The sequence below is a fragment of the Pleurodeles waltl genome, chromosome 4_2 (genome assembly GCF_031143425.1).
Source record: "Pleurodeles waltl isolate 20211129_DDA chromosome 4_2, aPleWal1.hap1.20221129, whole genome shotgun sequence".
NCBI classification, from domain to species: Eukaryota; Metazoa; Chordata; class Amphibia; order Caudata; family Salamandridae; genus Pleurodeles; species Pleurodeles waltl.
In genome coordinates, this window is record NC_090443.1 from 473,214,091 (window position 1) to 473,234,260 (window position 20,170).

The 20,170-nt window shown below is 46.9% G+C and overlaps 1 protein-coding gene across 1 annotated transcript in view; it reads right to left on the reverse strand.

Moving 5' to 3' along the window:
- Positions 1–739: 739 nt before the first annotated feature.
- Positions 740–20,170, reverse strand: part of ATG4D (autophagy related 4D cysteine peptidase) — a 74,922-nt gene continuing 55,491 nt past the window's right edge. The window contains exons 10-11 of the mRNA XM_069231811.1: positions 8,173–8,292; positions 740–4,773 (exon numbers count right to left, since the gene is read on the reverse strand). Of these exons, the coding sequence (XP_069087912.1) occupies positions 4,588–4,773; positions 8,173–8,292 (306 nt within the window). The 3' untranslated portion in view covers positions 740–4,587. The remainder of the gene's footprint in view (positions 4,774–8,172; positions 8,293–20,170) is intronic.

The following is a 20,170-nucleotide window of genomic DNA, read 5'->3' on the forward strand; positions in this document are numbered from 1 at the left end:
CACAGCATGTGTATCTGCAGCTACACATGCCATCGAACACATATATATATATATATATATGTATATATATATATGTATATATATATATATATATATGTATGTATATATATATATATATATATATATATATATATATATATATATAGATGCCATATGATTGGACAATGATATGGACTACCGGGGATGTTGGGAAACTTAGTTTTTCTGCTTAAAGTGTTTTCATTGGTTGCTGTTTTTGGGTGCAGTAAAGAGAGAGCAGCATAATCCGAAGTCTCCAGTCCGGACATAGAATATACCACCAATCTATAAATCGGCCCCTAAATCTATTTCAAACTACAAGTTCAGAATTTATTTTCACTCCCCCCTTGGAGTTGGGTCTCTGCCAGTGGTTTATATTGTGGCTGGGGGATCAAGCAATGATGAAAAGCTTGCTGTTGTGATGAGTTACCACAAGAGAGACAGGACTGGGGGGGACTGGGGGGGGTGGGGGGGTGGGGGGGGTGGTGGTGGTGGTGGTGGTGGGTGTGTGTGTGTGTGTGTTGGGCTACAGCAGGGGATGCTGTCGGGCAAAACTATGCTGTGTCGGATTCTTAGGTCTCAGTAGAAACTAATCCTACGGCAGCAAGGGTTCCCAACTGCAGAGTGAATGTTCATCAATATAGTCATGCTAAATTCACCACCAAGCCACAGTCAACCACTTCTTAAAATTAATAAGAATAATCCCACTTCATCAGCAATGTCTGGAACATCGGTTTATTACTATTTACAAAGTAATAACACAAATATATTAAAAATTGAGTTCTCTTTGCAGTGTAAAGCTAACGGCGCAATCCCTGGTCATATTTTCAAGTTTTCCATAGCAACCTTTGATCATAAAACCATGGAGCTCTGTCGAAGGCTACACTGCTGTGAGATCCAGCAGGAGCTCGACTGAAATCCAGCATCAAATAACCAGTATTAAGACAGGAAGACACAATAAGACAGATTCAACCAAGTTAATGACATACCAAAAAATATATGTACAGCTGTGATAACTAGTACAATTTAACAATCAAATCAGTAGTTCAAGCAGAATGACACACTGACATTTTGACAGCTAGAAGTATTTGAAAGATGGTGCAGTGATGTGGTTTTCCAAATGAGCTTCCCAGGAGGTAGCTTTAATGCTATCCACACACCAAATACAGTAATAATTGTGCAGATATTTAACCCTGAAGGGGGAACCGTTACTAAAATAGTATTATAATCCTTTATTATGAGGTGAAGTAAACCAACTATTAAAAAATGGGAATAGGTTAGAACACGGAATAAGACTGAGTTGAAAACAGCTATCTTAAAAGTACCAAAAATAGACCTACCCTTCGACATCAAAAACAATAAAACAAATAAATTGAAAACCAAAGGCAAAACTGCAGCAAAAATAACACAGCAATCTCGCTGGTGGCAACGTAAATCAAATGGGGTGTTTTTGCCACTGAATTTGGCATGAGAAATATAACACTTGTCTGCATAAATTTGCTATTTCACGGAGCCCTGCGCATCATGCTTGTTTAATTAAAAAAAAATAAAAGGGACTAACCCATACCTCAAAAGACCACATATCATCTCTACTTCAAACACCACACCAAATGTGGAGAAAAACGCCCTTCTTATAGTGCTCTTTGTTTGATGTGCCAAATAGGAAATGCGTGGCAATGACCTGACTAAACACTTTGTGTCTTTACTGTCTGCCCCTGATTTGCCTAGAATTACAGCTTGCATATGTAACTAAAGAAGCTACCTGCTATCTGTACTCAGATGCACTAAAACCAGTGGGCACATCTGAGGAAGAAGACAGAAGGCATAGTCTAGGTGGACTAGAAAGGAACGGTATGGGGAGAAGACAGAACTGGTGTTAACTGAACCACACTCTCCACATCATACAGCAACACCAAATAAGCGCTACCTGAGGACTGCTCATAAATAGAAAAAAAAAAAAAAGATGCCTGCCCATTCCCCAACTATGCTGCTACAACAGAAGAACGCACTGCCCAATTTCTGCTCCACTGACACAAAAACACAAGAGTTGTGCACATAAGAAAGGTGACAGTAGGAGGCTGATAAGCAGCAATACCTGATTGTGTCCACTGCCACCACGCGGAACACCTCGAGCTGACATGATACACCAGGAGCCACCCGTGCTAAAATATATATATCTAATGAGTAAACTGTAAATGTCTATTAAAATAAAACCTTGAAACTTTGCACAATGGAAGTTATTTTCCTATTAACTTTGAAATAAAAGGAAAACATTCTTTCAGCAACCAACACCTCAAACACACAATCCGTGTTCTTTTGGTGGCATGTTAAAGAGGGTGCTAGTGTCTAAAACTCCACTTGTTCCGAAGACATGCCCCAGAAAAAACAGTGAGGGACATTTATTCTTGTTGGTCCAAAGGCCTTGTTCCTCATTGTGAAACTCTCAAGGTCGGAGCAAAAGGCTCCACTAAATCATCAACTACACACTCCCCCATCAATCTTTGCTCGTTTTAAAACAAGACTAATACAGAAATGATACAAACCTACAAGTGGTAGAAATTAAATCAATTCGTAATAGAACATACAGGAGGGGAGTGCTCTACAGCAACACTGGAATGGCAATACAGGCTGAGATTTTGATAATGCAGGGGTGAGGATAATTCTAGCATGTATTCTAAATTAAATAAAGCTAATAGAGTTTAAGCTTTCTGCCTTCTTTAAACTGAGCAGTTCACATGGAGAGACAATCGACAACTTTGATGAAAACAATCCTAGACTCCCGTTACAATCAATATTTGTTATCCAGTCGGCTGTCTTACAAACCCTCAACTCTTGAAATGGCCAGCAGTGCAAAGGACAGTGGGTTATGATGAAGCTAATAAAAATGAAACTCAAAATAAGAAAATATTTGATGAGCCTTGAAGACCCAAAAAGGTATTTTCTTCTCATTGTGTGACAGAAAGAAAGATTTGCATTCTACAAGCATAATGCGGAAACTATGTGAGCAAACATGGACACACTAAACTCTGCTGTGGTGTTCAAAGCCTAGTTAAATGCCTCCTCAAAAGAAAGGAGTATTTAGCTATGCTGGGACAAAAAACTAAGTTCAAGCAAGAATGTACTTACAATCTAGGCTGACAAGTCATGTTTGCTCAAATTTGCAGGAGCATCTTGCACACACTGGAAAAGGCGCACTTTTGGTCGTAACGGTCCAGCATCACAGCAGTCAGAAGGTGATCTATCTGGATGGCAGGTGGCCACACTATCTCCATGTTGTTTTGAGGTGTGATTTAGTAGATGATGTTGAGATGACATATGGACAGGAGGATCTCACAGAATGATTTGAGATGCTAGTGAGATGTCAACATGTAGACGTCTTCAGTAGCTGGTAACAAAAGAACTTTGATACACACTCCTCTTTCAATAATAATTAGGCACACACACACACGCACACACACACACCTGGAGGGTCAGGCCCAAAAGCAGATTTATAAATTTTTTAAAAATTAAAAAATAAATATTAATGAATACTATACTCTGAATTTTCATAAAGGAAAAAAGGTGAAGCTCAAAGGTTTTGTGAGTCAAGCAGGTTCCAGTACCAAACGTCAGGCAGCACGGCTAATAATCTAGTGATTTTAAGTTCCGTTTGATGTGTGTGGGTGCATAAGTGGACACAGTAGCCGGTTCCCGCTCTGAAGACAAAAGGTTCAGAAGACACGTGTGAGGAGGGAGTCCATTTTTTAAAGCTGCCTGCAATATCTACCAAGAAAGCCAATTTCCCAAGGGAACAATTGAGCTGTCACAACTGAACAAAACTACTCAACCTCTATGCAGTTAACAAGGTACATGCCACTTGATCATTCCTTTCAAAACAGTACCAACGGTTTTATTAATTACAAACCTGTCACTGAAATGCAAGTGTCGGCGGTTAACCTGGCAATCTTTCGTAGTGCAGAATCAAAAAGCAATCACAATAGCCTAGACCCAGAGATGTTCCTGCAATTCGCCGGATGAAATCAGGAATAGGGGCTTATCACCAAACTGCAACCTAACTTTTGGATGTAAAAAAAAAACTAAAAAAACCAAAAAGGAAACATACAGATATCCCTTATTTGGGCACCGACATGTTGATGCTCTCCTTCAGTACAATGTCTTGTTCTCCAACGTTCTTGGACTGCAAATATGTGACTGTGGTCTATCCAATAACTACTGAAGACAATGTTCTGGCAAGCAATAAAGTAAGCTTCTGCAAAAGGGAGAGCAGGTGCTCCATATCAAACATGAATCTGTCATACAAGACCTTGGTGGTCAGTATGGCAATCACTGCCTGATGATGCTTTCTGGACGGAAGAAATTCACCCTGAATACTGTGACCTATGCCTGCTTGACCAGTAAGCCCATAGGTTTGGAGGTCTTGATTTCTGCAAGTGGTATTACCCCAAAGAAGGGGAAAGTATTGTCATGAGGGGATAGTGTCTAGGAAAGGCATGGCCTTGCCTACTCTTTTTCCACCACAACATGGCTGCTTTTACCTACAATGAGAGGTGCCCCAGCTGAGCTGGGATATTATAAAAAGACAAATTCATCTGAGCTTAGCCGCTTGACTTTCCCCCGTGTCTCTGTCCGGCGAGAGATGTGCACAGTCTGTTCAGCGATTTGTGAGCACAGTTCGTCCAAGGCGAAGTCCTGAGCATGTCCCTCCACAAAGCTGAAAATGGGATAGATGTCCTTCGACGATGAGAAGGTCAACACCTGGGCAGCAAAAAAAAAGCAAGAAGGAGGGAAACAAAAGCAAAATTACTGCACTTATTACATTTTTTCACACACTTTCTATTACAGACTTCTAGCAAGATGGATTAGTTTCTCAACTCAGATGTACTAATGTTAACTACGGAGGGCTGAAAGTTGCAGTTGTCAATCATAATCAGCAAATGCATAAGGCTAAGGAGCTATCTTACCTCCATATGAAGTGATAATATATAAAGCTGAGCATGAGAACGAACTAGCCGAAAGTGGCAAGAAAACAAATACAGGCTTGTTACAAATATTCAAATAGAGAAAAACACACGTAGGTTGCTGCAGCTGCTAGACCAGTTTAGTTTTTTTAGTGGAACTCTGCTTTACATAATCAGTGCTTGAAGGTATCACATTCCAGCAGAATGAATACTAACTGATTAACATTTGTATTTTTTCTACTACACCCTTTATCTGGCTTTCACCATGAAAATATTTGAATGTGTTTGTACATTACTTTGCGTGGTAGCGGTCTTGCTAACTGATTAGACTGGCAGAGACCAGTTTAAAGTAGTGGTGAAGAGACGTGTTTCAATATACTGTCCTACTTGTTTTAGTCTGTGGTGTGAGCATGGGGCAGGGGTTCAGCTGGTGGGAGTGATGAGTGGGCTGTTTCTGGGGTTTTTATTAAGGCTAACGTTGTATTGGGCTGGGGACACAAGGCAAGTATGGCTGAGTTATGTTATTTTGGGTAAAGGGTGGGTGGGGTGTCTTGGTGAGATGCTGACAAGGGAAGGTGCAATGAGAGTCACTTGCTTCTTTATCTCAGGGCATGTGTATGTTTCTGTGAGTTAATTACGTGTCTATTTCGGATACCTAGGTATGAGCTTATCTCTGATCTTCCAAGCTTCCAATGTGGATCCTGTCATCTCTGTGAACATGTGCTGGTCAGACTTAGTGAGGGAAATGGTATTGTTTCTTCGGTGTAGAAGAGTCCAGAGAATGGGTCATAGCCTCAGCCGTCTCTCCTGTATTGGGTCAGAGGCAGAGAAAGAAAATGAGTGGGGTATCATCCCACCAGGCTCATGATCACGGCTGGCATGGGTTTGTTTAATCTGAATTCTGAGAGATTCTGCACAGTTCTACAGCCAGCAAAGTGGCCGGATGCTCCTGGATATCGGAGCACATAGCAAGAAGCGATAGTGGCTAAGTGATGGCATGGCTGCAAGGTCAGCTAGCTCAGCCGATTTCAGTAGTAATTGAAGTTCATTTGGAAGCTGATGCAGTAGTGGTGGTTGACAGGAATAAGGACAGATTGTTTTATGCTAGCTCTGGAAGCGAGGTGAAGTGCATTCACTTTTTTGAAGGAGGCAGTTGTGCACCAGGGAGTGGTTTTCTCACTCGATAGCGGCCGCAGGCGTACTTAATGACAGACACAAGTCCCTTAGGAATTCAATGTATATTGATTAAAGAGTAGTGGCCAATGTCGTGGCCCAGAGGACCAGCTTTTAACCCAAGAGGCTTGCAGCAGTACGTTTATATGCCCCCAAAATCAACAGTTAAATATTGGAACCGCAGTGGTAGCATACTCTCCTTTGGGGAAACCCAAAAGTGTTTCTTTTTTATGGTGCTGCTGAGGTACGGGTAATGGGTCACTGCTTAGCTGCTGTTGTTGTTGTCAGCTATCAGTCAAGTATGCTTTCTGCTCTTACAGAAAAAAATGCTACAACCTTGGTTCACTGGGGTGTTTACCTGCATTCTGCCAGCTGCAATGTATGCCTAGACCAAGAGGTATCCATAGCCAATCATGGAGGAGCCATGCCCGATTTTTAGGGTTATCACTATGTAAATGTTACTTTTTGGTTAATTTTAAGCAAATGTATTTTTTGCAGATATCTTTATAATCCTGCATCTATTCTGGACCCCCCACATCTCCCTAAACAAGCCCCAGAAATGTATCCTGCTCTGGTGCCCCGTAAAAGGTCTGGTGCAGATGGACGGGCCATCAGTATAGAACAGGATTGGAAAGTGAGTATTTTCTATCAGACAGAGGCGGGTGGCGGCTTTCTGAGTCGATAGCACTTCAAAGGTCTGTCAGGTGAAGAAGGAGCAGGCTAGAACATTACTCACTGAACCCCAATTCAAAGAGCAGCTCGCAGAGAGCACCTGTATTATATGACTGTTCTACTTCAGACGAGAAATACCTATGTCATAACCTTTTTAAATGTATTAAAATGAATGTTTATAATGTATTACTATAGTGCTTGCTACCGCAGATTTTGTGCTACTCAGAAGCATTCAAATTATCAAAATCATAAAGGTAAAACAGTTGAATCAACTCGGATATTAAAAGATTACAATTGTGCACAGTTTTGGCTCAGGATTTATGTCAGGGGAAAAAGTATCATTGTACAAGGAATAGGCAATTAAACTCCGGGCAAAAAGACAGGTGCATTAGGTGTTAAATCGGTGTAGTGAGGTATGATCTCAGTGCACGAAAGTAGCAGTTTGTGCAGAAAAAAAATAGGCTTTTTTGACCTGATTGTTCACTGTGTGATAATCAGTTATAATCAAGGGAGCATTACCACAATACAGGCTGCTGGTGGCAAAAATCGCAACTCATTAATTTGGACTTGCATTTAAATTTCTTGGATTGTGCACAGTGCCCAAGGCTTAGTAAACACAACTTCAACGTAGTTAAGCAATACAATTATTAAAATCAAGACTATGATATTCGGGGAAGCAGATAAAATGTTCTGATCTGTGGTAAAAGACCACATCAAACATTTGGGTCCAATCCCTTTTGCAAGGAATTGTGCACCATTTACAACAGTTGTGTTGAGTCCGGTATGTTAAAAAGAAAAAAGAAAAAAAAAAAAAAAGATAAGGATAGCAAGACCTAGGATTCAATCTTTATTTGCACAGCGCTACATATCATGTTTGGGATGTTGGAGCATCACAGTCTAAAAGAAACCCAAACAAGTTGTTGAAGCCTTATGGGAATCTTTTTTTTTCCAATAAAGGCTGTAGTCATTACATAAACCAAACCAAGCTGTTCTATTTAAACTGCTTGTATGATGCCTGATGTTGCTGTCATTGATTATGCGGGCATAAAGTCTGTTGTGGGGTGCAGGCAGCACAGTACAGTAAACCCAGGTCACACTCGAGGAATTCAGGACCAGAACAACAACTAGGATTTCAGAGATACAGGTGCCAATGGCATTTTTAAGGTGCCCAAAGAAGTGAAAGAAGGGCAATCACACTAATTTGGAGTAGACCACAATCAGAACAAATGTGTCAACCCACATTGGTAATTATTATGTGGAATCAGAAGCACACAGGCTCTCCAAAAAAGTGTCATATTAATCATATAACAGTTTTACTGCAAGACAGAAAAGCAACCAAAATGCTATTTACCCTTGCCAGTTCCAAACACAGAGTATCAAACTCCTTGCGGTTTCGGACGTAGAAGCCCAGCGTGCAGCTGGGATCCATTTTGCTGAAAGGGAGTTTCCTGGGAAAGTTGCAGTGGAAAGTCTGGAAGAAAAGGACAACCGCGAAAGATTGGATCAGACAACTCTTAAGGCATGTGTTTACTGGATATGCTAAGCGCTGCTTGCTCTAAAACTCTTTGCTCTAACCCCTTACCCTACCTGTAGGAAGCTGGCTCTTTATATGATATATCAAAATGAGATATATTTTGCAAAGAGTCCAGGGGTTCCCGTCCAGTGGACTGAGAGCTGCTCTAACAAGCCCAAGGTCCTCTTTTGAGGGGGTAGTGTGGTTGAGCAGCCTTAGGCTTATCAGAGAGGAGTGTTAGACATCTGCAAATACACACACAGTCAATAAATGAGACAATTCAATAAGGAGATCCACACCAATTTACAAAAATAATAAATATATATATATATATATATATATATATATATATATATATATTTAGGCACCAGAATCAATACGATCAGTTAAGTATGTTTTGCAAGAAAGTTGACAGAACATTTTTCAGATGTGGCACTGTTACAGGTCACACAGGGCGGCAAAAGGAGGCTGCAGTGTTGGACTGGGGTGAACCAACAAGTGGGTTCAAATCTTGAGATGCTCTGGGACATGGGGGCACCTTAGGTCCTCTTCTCCATGGGCGACCGGTGCAGAGGTGTCGAGTTTTCTGTTTTCTCCACCAGGTGTGCTCATGGTTGAGGAGAACTGCGGGCAGAGGCTGCAGGTGGCACCAGTGAGTATACAGTGGGAAAATCTAAGGTGGGCTTTGTCTCTGGAGGGCCGGGGGACCACACTGGCTTCCTTGGTCCACTTCAACTTGGACTAAGCAGCACAGGTAAAGTGGTGATTGCCGGTGTCAGGTTTTCAGAGGCCTGGAGTTCTCACAGTTCTCTTGGGGTGCCTGCAAGATGCAGGGAAGCAGCCCCGCTGCTCCATGGGAGTTCCTGAATCTTTGTTGAATGCAGGCAGTCCTCCCAGGCTTTTGGAAGCACAACAACTGCAGGATGAGACAACTTTGGTGCAATTTTGACAGGAGCAGCAGGCTGGGTCCAGGTCAGGTGCTTCTTCCTCAGTCTTTGCTTTGGCAGCTCGAGTGTCCTTCTTCGTAGGTCAGCCCAGGATCTGATTTCCTGGTGCCAGGGGCTCCCCTAAATGAACAAGTTACTTAACTTTGGTAACAAATTATCTGGTAGAGACATATTCTAGTTGCAGATTACTTGCCTTAGAATTTCCCCCAGGCGTCAGTCTGGATCCAGGCGCCGTTAGGAGTCGACTCCTCATACGTCATTGTCATTGTGGTCACTGCATAGGACGTCGAAGGTCATACATAGGTGCCACCCTGGCGTGCAGACGCCAGTTTCTTTTCACAACATTCCACACCAGGAGTGTGGAGCCACGAAGAACACCAACTCTGGTGCGCCAGAACTAGGGCCCTGAAAGGGGAGTCCCTCTTCCTAGAAATCAGTTTGCAGAGCTGGCAGGATGGGTGGGTCGGGAAGGAATCTGCAACTAGAAAATTTCTCTAAAAGATATTTTGTTATTGAAGTGAAGTAACTTGTTCATCTAACAGATATTTCTAGTTTCAAATTCTGTACCTCAGAATAGATACCTAAGCAATACCATCCCACAGAAGGTCTGCGAACCAAGATCATACTAGGAAGTCTTGAAGGACCGAACAGGCAAACTACCTGTCCCTTCAGACCTGATTGCCCAGGCGGCAGTAGTGTATAGTAAATGTGTGCAAGGATGCCCACGTTGCTGCCTGGCAAATGTTCAGAACTGGAACTTTGTGTGCTAACGCAATAGTGGCTCTGGTAGAATGAGCGTGCAAGCCCTCTGGCGGTTGCTTCTGAGCCAATGCGTAGCACATTTTAATGCAAGGGACCACCCATCTAGAGATGGTTCTCTTCTGCACTGCCCAACCTTTCTTCAAACCCACATAACCCACAAAGAGTTGATCATCCACCCGGAACTCTTTTGTACAATCAAGATAGAACGCCAACACTCTTTTTGGGTCCAGCAGGTGAAGTCTCTCCTCTTTCCTAGAAGGATTTGGTGGCGCATAAAAAGTAGGCAAGGTGATTGATTGGCTTACATCAAAGGGCATGCCCACTTTAGGCAGAAAAGAAGCCCTAGTACGAAGAACCACCTTGTCAGGGTGGATGGAGATGAAAGGCAACTTTGAAGGAAAAGGCGGAAGCTCACTCACTCTGCAGGCAGAGGTGATAGAAATAAGGAAGACTGTTTTTAAAGTGAGCAGGCAATGGGGGCAGTTGTGAAGCGGCTCAAAGCGAGCGCACATTAGATAAGTAAGAACTAAGTTTGAATTCCATAGAGGCACAATAAACGTTGGAAGGAGGAAAAAGACGGGGAAGGCCCTTAAGAAATCGTCCAACAATGGGAGATTTAAACAAGGAGGATTCAGTCAGGCAATCGGAGGAAAGCCGAGATGGCAGACAACCCATTAAGGTGCCAAGAGCAGAGCCCTGCTGGGCCAAAGACAGAATAAACAAAAGAACCTCAGAGATAGGGGCAGAGAGGGGCTCAGACTTGTCTGTAAACCATGCCACACATTTTTTCCATGTACAGTTTGTATACCATTTTTGCGGAGGGACGTCTGACTGCCAAGATAACACTGCAGACTTTGGGCGGAAGGTCAAAAGTTGTCAACTGCTGCCACTCAATCTCCATGAAAAAAGGTGGAGACTGGACATGTTTGGATACAGAACCGTACCCTGCTGCTGTGACAGAAGAGCCTCCTGAAGGGGCAGTCTGATTGGAGGATTGATGGATATGTCCTGTAGCTCAGGATGCCATAATTTTCATGCCCAGTACAGAGCCACAAGAATTACTTGGACCCAGTTATTCCTGATATTCTTCAGAACACTGGGCAGAAGTGGTATTGAATAAAGGAGGTCTGAGTTCCACTCGAGACAAAAAGCGCCGCTGATAGACTGCCGCCTTTGAAACTCCAACTCGCAAAACAGCTGACATTGCACGTTCTCTGCAGAGCTGAACAGATCTAATCATGGCTCTCCCCACTGCTGAAAGAGACCTTGCACCACCTCTGGATGGAGACGCCATCTGTGATCGATCGGGCATTAACGGCTGAGTTTGTCCGCTCCAACAGAAAGGGATCCCGTAGGAAGTTGAACCACCAGGGATATGCCCTGATGTTTCAGCCATGTCCAGAGGTGGAGAGCCTCCTGACAAAGGGTTCACGACCCCACTCTGGCCTTTTTGTTGCAGTACCACATGGCGGTGGTGTTGTCCATGAACACCTGCACAACTTTCCATTTGAGAGAAGGAAGGAATGCCTTCAATGCCAGTATAATCACTCTGAGCTCCAAAAGGTTGACATGGAGCTTTGACTTCGCCGGAAACCAGACTCCTCTGATCGCCTCTCCCATGTGGCTGCCCACTCCCAGGAGTGAAACATCTGTCACTTCAGTTGCATCTGGTTGGGGTGCCTCTGACCCAATTGTGGTTCAAAGCCACCACTGCAGATCCTGCACAGTTCCCAGCGAGATTTGGACCACGTCAGAGAGATTCCCCTGGTGCTGCGCCCACTGGTACTTGACGTCCCACTGCAGAGCCTGCATATGCCACCTGACGTGTCACCAGCAGGATGCGGGAGGCCATGAGGCCCAGCAGCCTTGGAGTCACTGTCACCGAAATCCAGGATAGCAGCTGAAACATCAATATCATAGCCTGAATATCCAGAACTTGCCGTTCGGGAGGATAGGCCCGAAACTGCACAGTGTCCAGAACAGCTCTGATGAAAGGGAGCATTGGATAGGGAGTCAGGTGCGACTTTGTCACGTTTATAGTGAACCCCAGCAACTGCAGAAGGTCCACCCTAGTGTGGAGGCGGGTGACGACAGACTAGGGCAAGCCCACCTTTAACAGCCAGTTGTCGAGGTAGGGGGACGACTGAAACCCCTAACCTGCACAGACCCCTAACCTGCACAGATGAGCTGCGACCACTGCCATCACTTTGGTAAACACCCGAGGGGTGCAGGTAAGGCTAAAGGGAAGCAAATTGAATTGAAAGTGCTTGTGACCTATCAAGAACCAAAGTAACGTCTGTGGGCAGGCAGGATGGGAATAGGGAAATAAGCGTCCTAGAAGTCCAACGCTACCATCCAGTCTCCTGGGTCCAGAGACAGAGTGAGCATTCTGAACAACTCCTTCCTGAGGAGGAGATTGGGGGGACAAGAGGTCGAGGGTAGGGTGGAGGACCTTGTACTGTTTAGGCACCAGAAAGTAGCAGGAATAACAACCACAACCTACTTCTGGCACAGTGACCCTCTGTATGGCTCCCTTGGCCAAGTGGCCATAACCTCCTTGCCAGGTGATCCTCCATGATCTATTCGTAGGAATGGTGGCAAGGTGTGAGGGGTAGTATTGAAGGGGAAGGAGTAGCCCCTTCAGACTATTTGCAAAACCCACCTGTCTGATGTGGTGGTATTACAGCGAGGCAGGTGATGACGAATCCTACCTCTGACTGGACCCTGGTGGGGGAATGCCAGACTAGGAAGGTTTAAAGGCTGCAGCTGGGGGCGGGGGGTATATGAAAGTGGCATCTTTCTGACATAGTTGCCCCCACTTTTTGCCTGGTGTCAGTGTGTTTAGACTGTAGTACACTGGGATCCTGCTAATCAGGACCTCAGTGTCTGTGCTCTCTCCTCTAAATGTGGTTGCTGGTAAACCTTTACACAACACAATTGGCATACTGGTACACCCATGTAAGTCCCTAGTAAATGGTACTTAGGTACTCAGGGCCTTGGTACACAAGGAGTCTCCCATGGGCTGTAGCATGTATTATGCCACACATGGGAGCCCATGCAAACTGGGCCTGCAGGCCTGACACTGCAGCCTACGTGAAATGGTGCATGCACCTTCCACTTCACATATAAGGTTTGCCTTATATTGAGGTCACTGCAATTGGACACTAAGTCACCCCTCTGGGCAGGCCATTCAGCCCAAGGGCAGGTTGCATGCCCCTAAGTGTGAGGCCACCCCTAAATGAGCAGGGTACCCCTACAGACCACAGACTCAATTGCCTGGGCTTTGTCAGTGCAGGAAGCCATCTGAAGGTATGTAGTGGACACTGGTCAACACAAGTGGTCCAACTACATGATGGCTTCTCCAACTCTAGTCATGTTTGGTATCAAACATGTTGGAATCGTGCAACTACACAAATTCCAGTGCTAGTTGCATGATTCCATGTACTCTGAGAGTTCCTTAGAGGATCCCCAAGTTCTGCCTGTGCAGCATTACGTGGTCTGGCTGATAGCCCACGCTCCGGCCATGTTAAGACACTGTACTGAGCCTACCCCAAGCAGGGAAAGGAAGAACAAAGGAGTTCCTGCAAGGGAGATATATGACCACCTCTCCCTTGAAATAGGTGTCTCTGGGCTGGGGTGGCCTCTGAGCGTCACCAGACAGCATTGAAGGGCACATTTGGTAACCTCCTTGCATAATTCGGTTTGCACTGGTTCAGGAACCCCCGGTTTCTGCTCGGACGTGAAACCACACAAAGGACAAGGGAGTGACCACCCCCCCTGTCCACCTCCTCCCCTAGGGAGGTGCACAGAGCTCTGTCACATGGACGATTTATTCTGCCATCTTAGAAACAAGGTAGGCGGAGGCTCCTGGGAGCATCTGACTGGGTAGGCCAGGTAGATGATGTCCATGACCCCCCTCTGACAGGTTGGTCACTACAGAGAGTGACCAACCCCCTTTTAGTGTTACTTAAGGGCTCCCCCCGAGGGTGGGTCCTCAGTTTCGTCGATCAAGACTCAAGGAACTCTCTGCAAGACATCTTCTGCTACTGGCCTCTGGAACCCCTGCTGGTCTTCTTTTGGAACTGAAACAAGGCTGTATCCAGTTGGTAGGACTCCCACTGCAACATTGTTTCTCTGTCTCCTGCAAGATTGCTGCAACATCCATGGCTGTGCATCTTCCAGAGTCACAAGGACTCTGCCTGCATCCAAGAAGCTAGAAGGAGTCTACTATGGTGTGAAGGAGTCACTCCTCTGCATCCGCAGGAACCTCAAGACAACAACGACCAGCTGGTGGATCCTGCTGTCCTATGGACAACAAAAAGGCTCTGCTCACAGGTGGTGGTTCTGTGGTCCTCTCCGGGTCAAACTTGTCCTCTGACCTACTTGAGAGACTGTGGACCCTTGCTGCAGCCACAGGATCGGAATCCCTGTGCACAGCGACTGTTGCTCTTGCCATTTCTTTTTGGCTCTTCCACCAAGAGATCTTTGAGCTCCAAGAAGCCCCAGCCTCCAGCACTGCAAATCCAAGAACAGCTTCCACTCCGCAGCTCCTGAGGACCGGGACACCTGTTTTCTTGTGCTGCTGAGGCCTCTGTGTCTTCCTGTGCCCACTGCCAATGGGTCACTCATAGGGGTTCCTCCGACTGGCTTTCCTTCTTGCTGAAGGCTTGCCCTGACTTCCCTCCAATGGTTGAGTAACAAGGACCTTGCTGGTCTTCAAAAATCTACAATCTTCCTTGCATCATCGAATTGCATTTGCCAAGGCTAGTTGTTGGTCCTACTGGCCACTGACCCTCCTGCAATCCGACCACCAACGTGGGACAGCTCATGGGTGACTCAAAGGATCTCTTGCATCCGCCTGGACTCCGCTGCTGGACTTCTTCCTTCACTGTCCTGCAGGAACTTCACCTCTAAGAGGGTGGGCATTGCAATCTGCACCACATGGACATCTCTGAGTGGTATGGACACTGTCCCCCTCTTTTTCAGGTTCTTCACGTCTGGAATCCACCCTTTGGTTCCACGACCTGGTCTACGGGTCGCGACAGCAGCTGGACAATCGAGGTTTTCAGTGACTTTAACAAGGGTTTCGAACGCACCTCACCCCTATGCACCAGGGCTTCCTGGTGTAGGTAGTCCGCTCTTCTGGGTATCCACAGGGTGGGGGGCACGCTCCAACCTTCTGGTTTCCTCTGGGTCCAATAGGAAGGGTCCTGAATCCATAAAAATCTGCCCTGTGTTAGCCTATGGGACACACGGCTCGATAACTAAGTCTGGGTGCCGGTGGGATTTCTAGTACTTACCTAAGGTAATTTCCAACTCCCCTAGCCCCCTGGGATCCTATCACTTTACCTTGGTTGGACACCTCCATTCCTACACCACTTTCTTAGTATATGGTTTGGCCCCACCGTAAGATCCCATGTATTTCTATGCTTTTCCTGCTTGTTGCTAACTGTATATTTTGTGCATTGATATCTCCAAGTGGAGATATACCAATGTTAGTATAGTCTTAGTGTTGTAATAAAGAATACTTTTTTTTGCAACACTTGGTGTGGTTCTTTCTTTTGTAACAGTTGGTGGCTGACTACTGTGGTACAGCAAGTGCTTTACACTCCTTGTAGAGGTTTTGCTATCTGGACACCTAAACACTATCACTAAGGATTTCCTGGACTCAGTATAGAGTGCCACATCATAAACTGAGCCAGCCTCGTATGGGGGGGGGGAGGGGGGGGGGGGGGGGGGATGAAGGGTTGGACTGGCTAGACTGCCAACTCCCTGATCCACGCTGACGCTGGATCCCACGTCCTCAGCCCCGTAGAGGCTAGGCAGCATGCATGATGCAGTGGCTGTCAAGGAACAGACGTGGTTGTGTGCCCTTTCCGTGGTCATGAAAGAGCCGAAAAGCAAACTGAGGAGTGCGGATTGCTGCAGCAAGGCCAAGGGACCGGACCGGACCGTAGCCTGGTACTCCTTAACGCGCTCGAGTTCTGAGTCTGCTTTATCTCTGAAAAGACGGGTGCCATCAAAGGGCATGTCCATCAGAGTAGATTGAACATTCCCTGAAAAGCCAGATGTCCGTAACCAGGTGTGGCACCTCAGGCCACAGTCAAAGAAACCAATCTGCACATAGAGTTGGTCCTATCCAACCCACATCGGATTATGAACTTGGCTGCATCTCTCCCATCAGTAACAGCCTGGGAGAGAATGGCCCGGGCCTCCTCCGCGACCTGTGGCTGCACTTGTGCGACCGTGTTCTTTAAAGTATGGGTGTAATGGCCCAAAAAGAATGCGGTGTCCACAGACCGCAATGCCAGGCTGGGAGAAGCAAACATCTTCTTCCCAAAGGGGTGCAGACTCTTTGATTCCCTGACTGGAGGAGAGGAAAGGAACGTGTTGTAAGATGTTGAAGCTTGGAAGCCCAAACTCTCAGGGTGGGATGTTGGGTCAGGAAAGCTGGGCCGTTAGGCGCGGGCCTATGGCGGCGAGTATTGTCCTAATAACAGGAACCCATGTTCTGGGTTTGGACCAGGTCCCCAGCATGACATCAGTGAGGGCTTCACAAAGGGCAAAAGGGGTTCTGATGCAGAAGCCCCGGGCTGAAGCATCTCAGTAAGGAGATTGGTCCAGAGAGTCACAGCAGGCAGCTCGAGGACCAAGACCTCAGCTGCTCTCTGCACCACCATGGTGTAGGACGCCCCATCCTCCGTAGCCACTGTAGGGGGAGAAAGCAGAAACAGCATCAGGTGAGGTATCCAGACGGCTGGCTTCCCCAGTTCCTGAGCCCAGTCCATAGGGCCTTCCAGCTGGAATTCTATATGGCCCATGCAACCCCTTCATACTCTCACCAAATTCGTCAGCATAAGAATAAGGTTCAGGATGTGGATCTAGGGACCAAGGTCCCTGATGAAGTCAGAATCAGCGTTGAACGATGCCGCTCCGGCAAAGAGTAAAGGGTCGACGCCGCCCACAGGCCCAGGCGACGTCAGGAGTGTCGATGACAGAACAATTGGGAAGTTTGCATGGGTACGACCGATGCCAGTCTGGATCCTTGGTGGGTCCTTTGGAGCGAGGCCCAGGCTGCTGCAGAGAAACCCGAAGGGGCCCTTTCCAACCCTGCAGAGCCCAAAAGCTCCCCAGCAGGGCCGCACTGCTAAAAAATGAGGCACATTGCCTCGTAAAATTCCTGTGGTTGGGCAGGGGTGGCTCTAGCTCCTGGAAACTCAGAGGCGCAGAGCCGACCCAGAAACTGGCTCCGAAGACGGAGGCCTAGACCAAGGGCACTCCTTCTCCCATGTCATGTCGTCCGACCAACGGGATGAGGTTGAAGAACACTTGTGCTTCTTCAACATTTTTTTGTGCTTACCTGAATGACCAAGTGATTTGGAGAGGGATGAAGAGGAGTGGTGATGGCTCCGCACGCAGTCTCGGGACCTTCCTCTCGTGGTCGCGCTCAAAACACCACAAACACACCAGGTTCGGATCCGTCACCAATATCATGCAGTGGCAGGACTCGCAGGGCTTGAAGCCAGTCTAACATGACGACATCTCGATGCACTAGAAGTCAAAAAAGTTTGACAAAATGTCGACAGGGCAGTAAAAGATCGACTGAAAGAGTGTCTCTCTCCAAATCTGCGCGTAGGCTGGCGTGGAAAGAAACAAACTGATGTCAAAGCCACAGGGTGGCGCCTATGTGCGACATGCGACTTCATATCCAGTGACCAAGACACCAACGACGAACACGGAGTTGACCGACGCCACTTAACAGCCCACAAGGGTACTGCTTGAAGAAAAATCTGCAAATCCAGACTGGCACCTGAAGTAAAATCTAAGGTAAGGAATTTGCAACTGAAAGTCTATCAGATACTAAATTTCGGGGTGTTTATGGGAGTGTAGGGTAGTTGCCAACGGGCTACTACCCTTGGGGTCACTGCATCCCCCATATGATCACTTTCTGTGGGAAGTGGGTATAACCCTGTCCCAGATTTCCTAATTCTGCCAACACCAAGATGGCAGACTTCTAAATGTTGTGCCCACATCAGGCAACGCACCCTAGGGGTGGGACCGACCTGAGGGATGGACACAACTTCCTGAATACTACATTTCCTGCCTGTCCCCGTGATAAATGAGCGCTGGGGCAGAGGGGAAAGCATCTCTCCTCTGAGAAAAGCCAGATCTGCATACCAAGGGTGGTTGGCCTATTTGTAGCCCCCTGCCTTGGAATGTAGATTTGAAGGTCATCCTGTTGGGCGGGGAGTGTCAACACCCCTCCCAGAGCAGAATTTATTTCTGACCGCATGAGAGCAAAGGCTCTCACCCTTGGGGGTCCAAAGCATGTCTGTTGGTGGCAGGCTGGCTAAAGCCCGTACACTGGTAGTTGGTAGGTTTTCAGGAGGCACTTTTAAGGTGCCCTCTGGGTGCAAGTATTAATAAATCCATGACTGTAATCAGTGACGGTTTATTAATACGAGATGTTTAATAACAAACATTTCTATTTTCAGTGAATCCATCATGTTCCTGGGGAACCCTTATTGACCAGTGTCCAGCACATGTAGTTAAAAATGGCTTCCCTGTTCACTCACTAGGTCTAATAATCGACTAGGACTAATAATCGACAAGAACAAATGCAGGGGAATATATTAGGCATGCCCTCACATGTAATATAATGCACCCTGCCTTACGGCTGTAAGGCCTGCTGTAGGGGTGACATATATAATGCATATAGTGTTAGGGGAACGGGGGGGAAACAGGGCACACAGGCTGTGTGCCACGCTGTGTTTTAACTTTTTAGCTGCACAAAGACAAGCAGCCTGCAATGAGAGTATATGGTCTGGGAGTTTGTCAAACATGTACAGTTCCATAATGGCTACACTGAATACTGGGAAGTTTGATATCAAATCTTAGAGATGCCCCCTGTATACCAGTCCAACTACTAGTGTTATGTTGACCAGTCTCTGCCAGCCTGCCACATCCAGACGGATTTCTGGTCACATGGGGCGAGTGCCTCTGTCACTCTGTGGCCAGGAACAAAGCCTACACTGTGGGGAGGTGCTTCACACCTCCCCATGCAGGAACTATAATACCTGGAGGTGAGCCTCAAAGGCTCTAACCTGGTGTTACAGCGCCCCAGGGCACTCCAGCTAGTGGAGATGCCCGCCCCTCGGGACACAGCCCTCACTTTTTGGCGGCAAGTCCAGAGGAGATCATGAGAAAAACAAGGAGCAGTCACCCACCAGTCAGGACAGCCCCTAAGGTGTCCTGAGCTGAGGTGACCTCTGCCTTAGGAAATCCTCCATCTTGTTTTGGAGGATTCTTCTCCCCTTCCCCCCCCCCCCAATAGGATTAGGGATGTTCCCCCCCTCCCCACAGGGAGGAGGCACAAAGAGGTGGTAGCCACCCTCCAGGACAGTAGCCATTGGCTACTGCCCCCCAGACCTGAACACACCCCTAAAGTGAGTATTTAGGGGCGACCCTGAACCCAGGAAATCAGATTCAGCAACCTGACGAGATAAGAAGAACTGCTGACCTGAAAGCCCCGCAGAGACGACGGAGACAACTGACTTAGCCCCAGCCCTACCGGCCTGTCTCCAGACTCAGAGAACCTGCACAGCGACGAATCCAGCGGGACCCGCGACCTCTGAGGACTCAGAGAACTAACCTGCACCTAAAGGACCAAGAAACTCCAGAGGACAGTGGCTCTGTCTAAAAACTGCAACAAAGATACCATCTCCAAAGAAGACTCCAGCCTCACTCCGGAAGCGTGAGTCTTCACACACTGCACCCGATGCCCCCCGCTCGTGTCCAGAAGAACCAACACTACAGAGAGGACCCTCAGTCGACCTCCCTGGATCCCCACAGCGACGCCTGCAGAGAGGATCCAGAGGCTCCCCCTAACCACAACTGCCCGGTAACAAAGGAACCCGATGCCTGGAAGAAGCACTACACAAGCAGCCCCCAGGACCGAGAGGAACCAACCACCAGTGCAGGAGTGACCAGCAGGCGGCCCTCATCCTAGCCCAGTTGATGGCTGGCCCGAGAAGCCCCCGTGCACTGCCTGCATCGCCTGAGTGACCCCCGGGTCCCGCCATTAATTTCAACAAAAAAACCAACGCCTTGTTAACACACTTCACCTG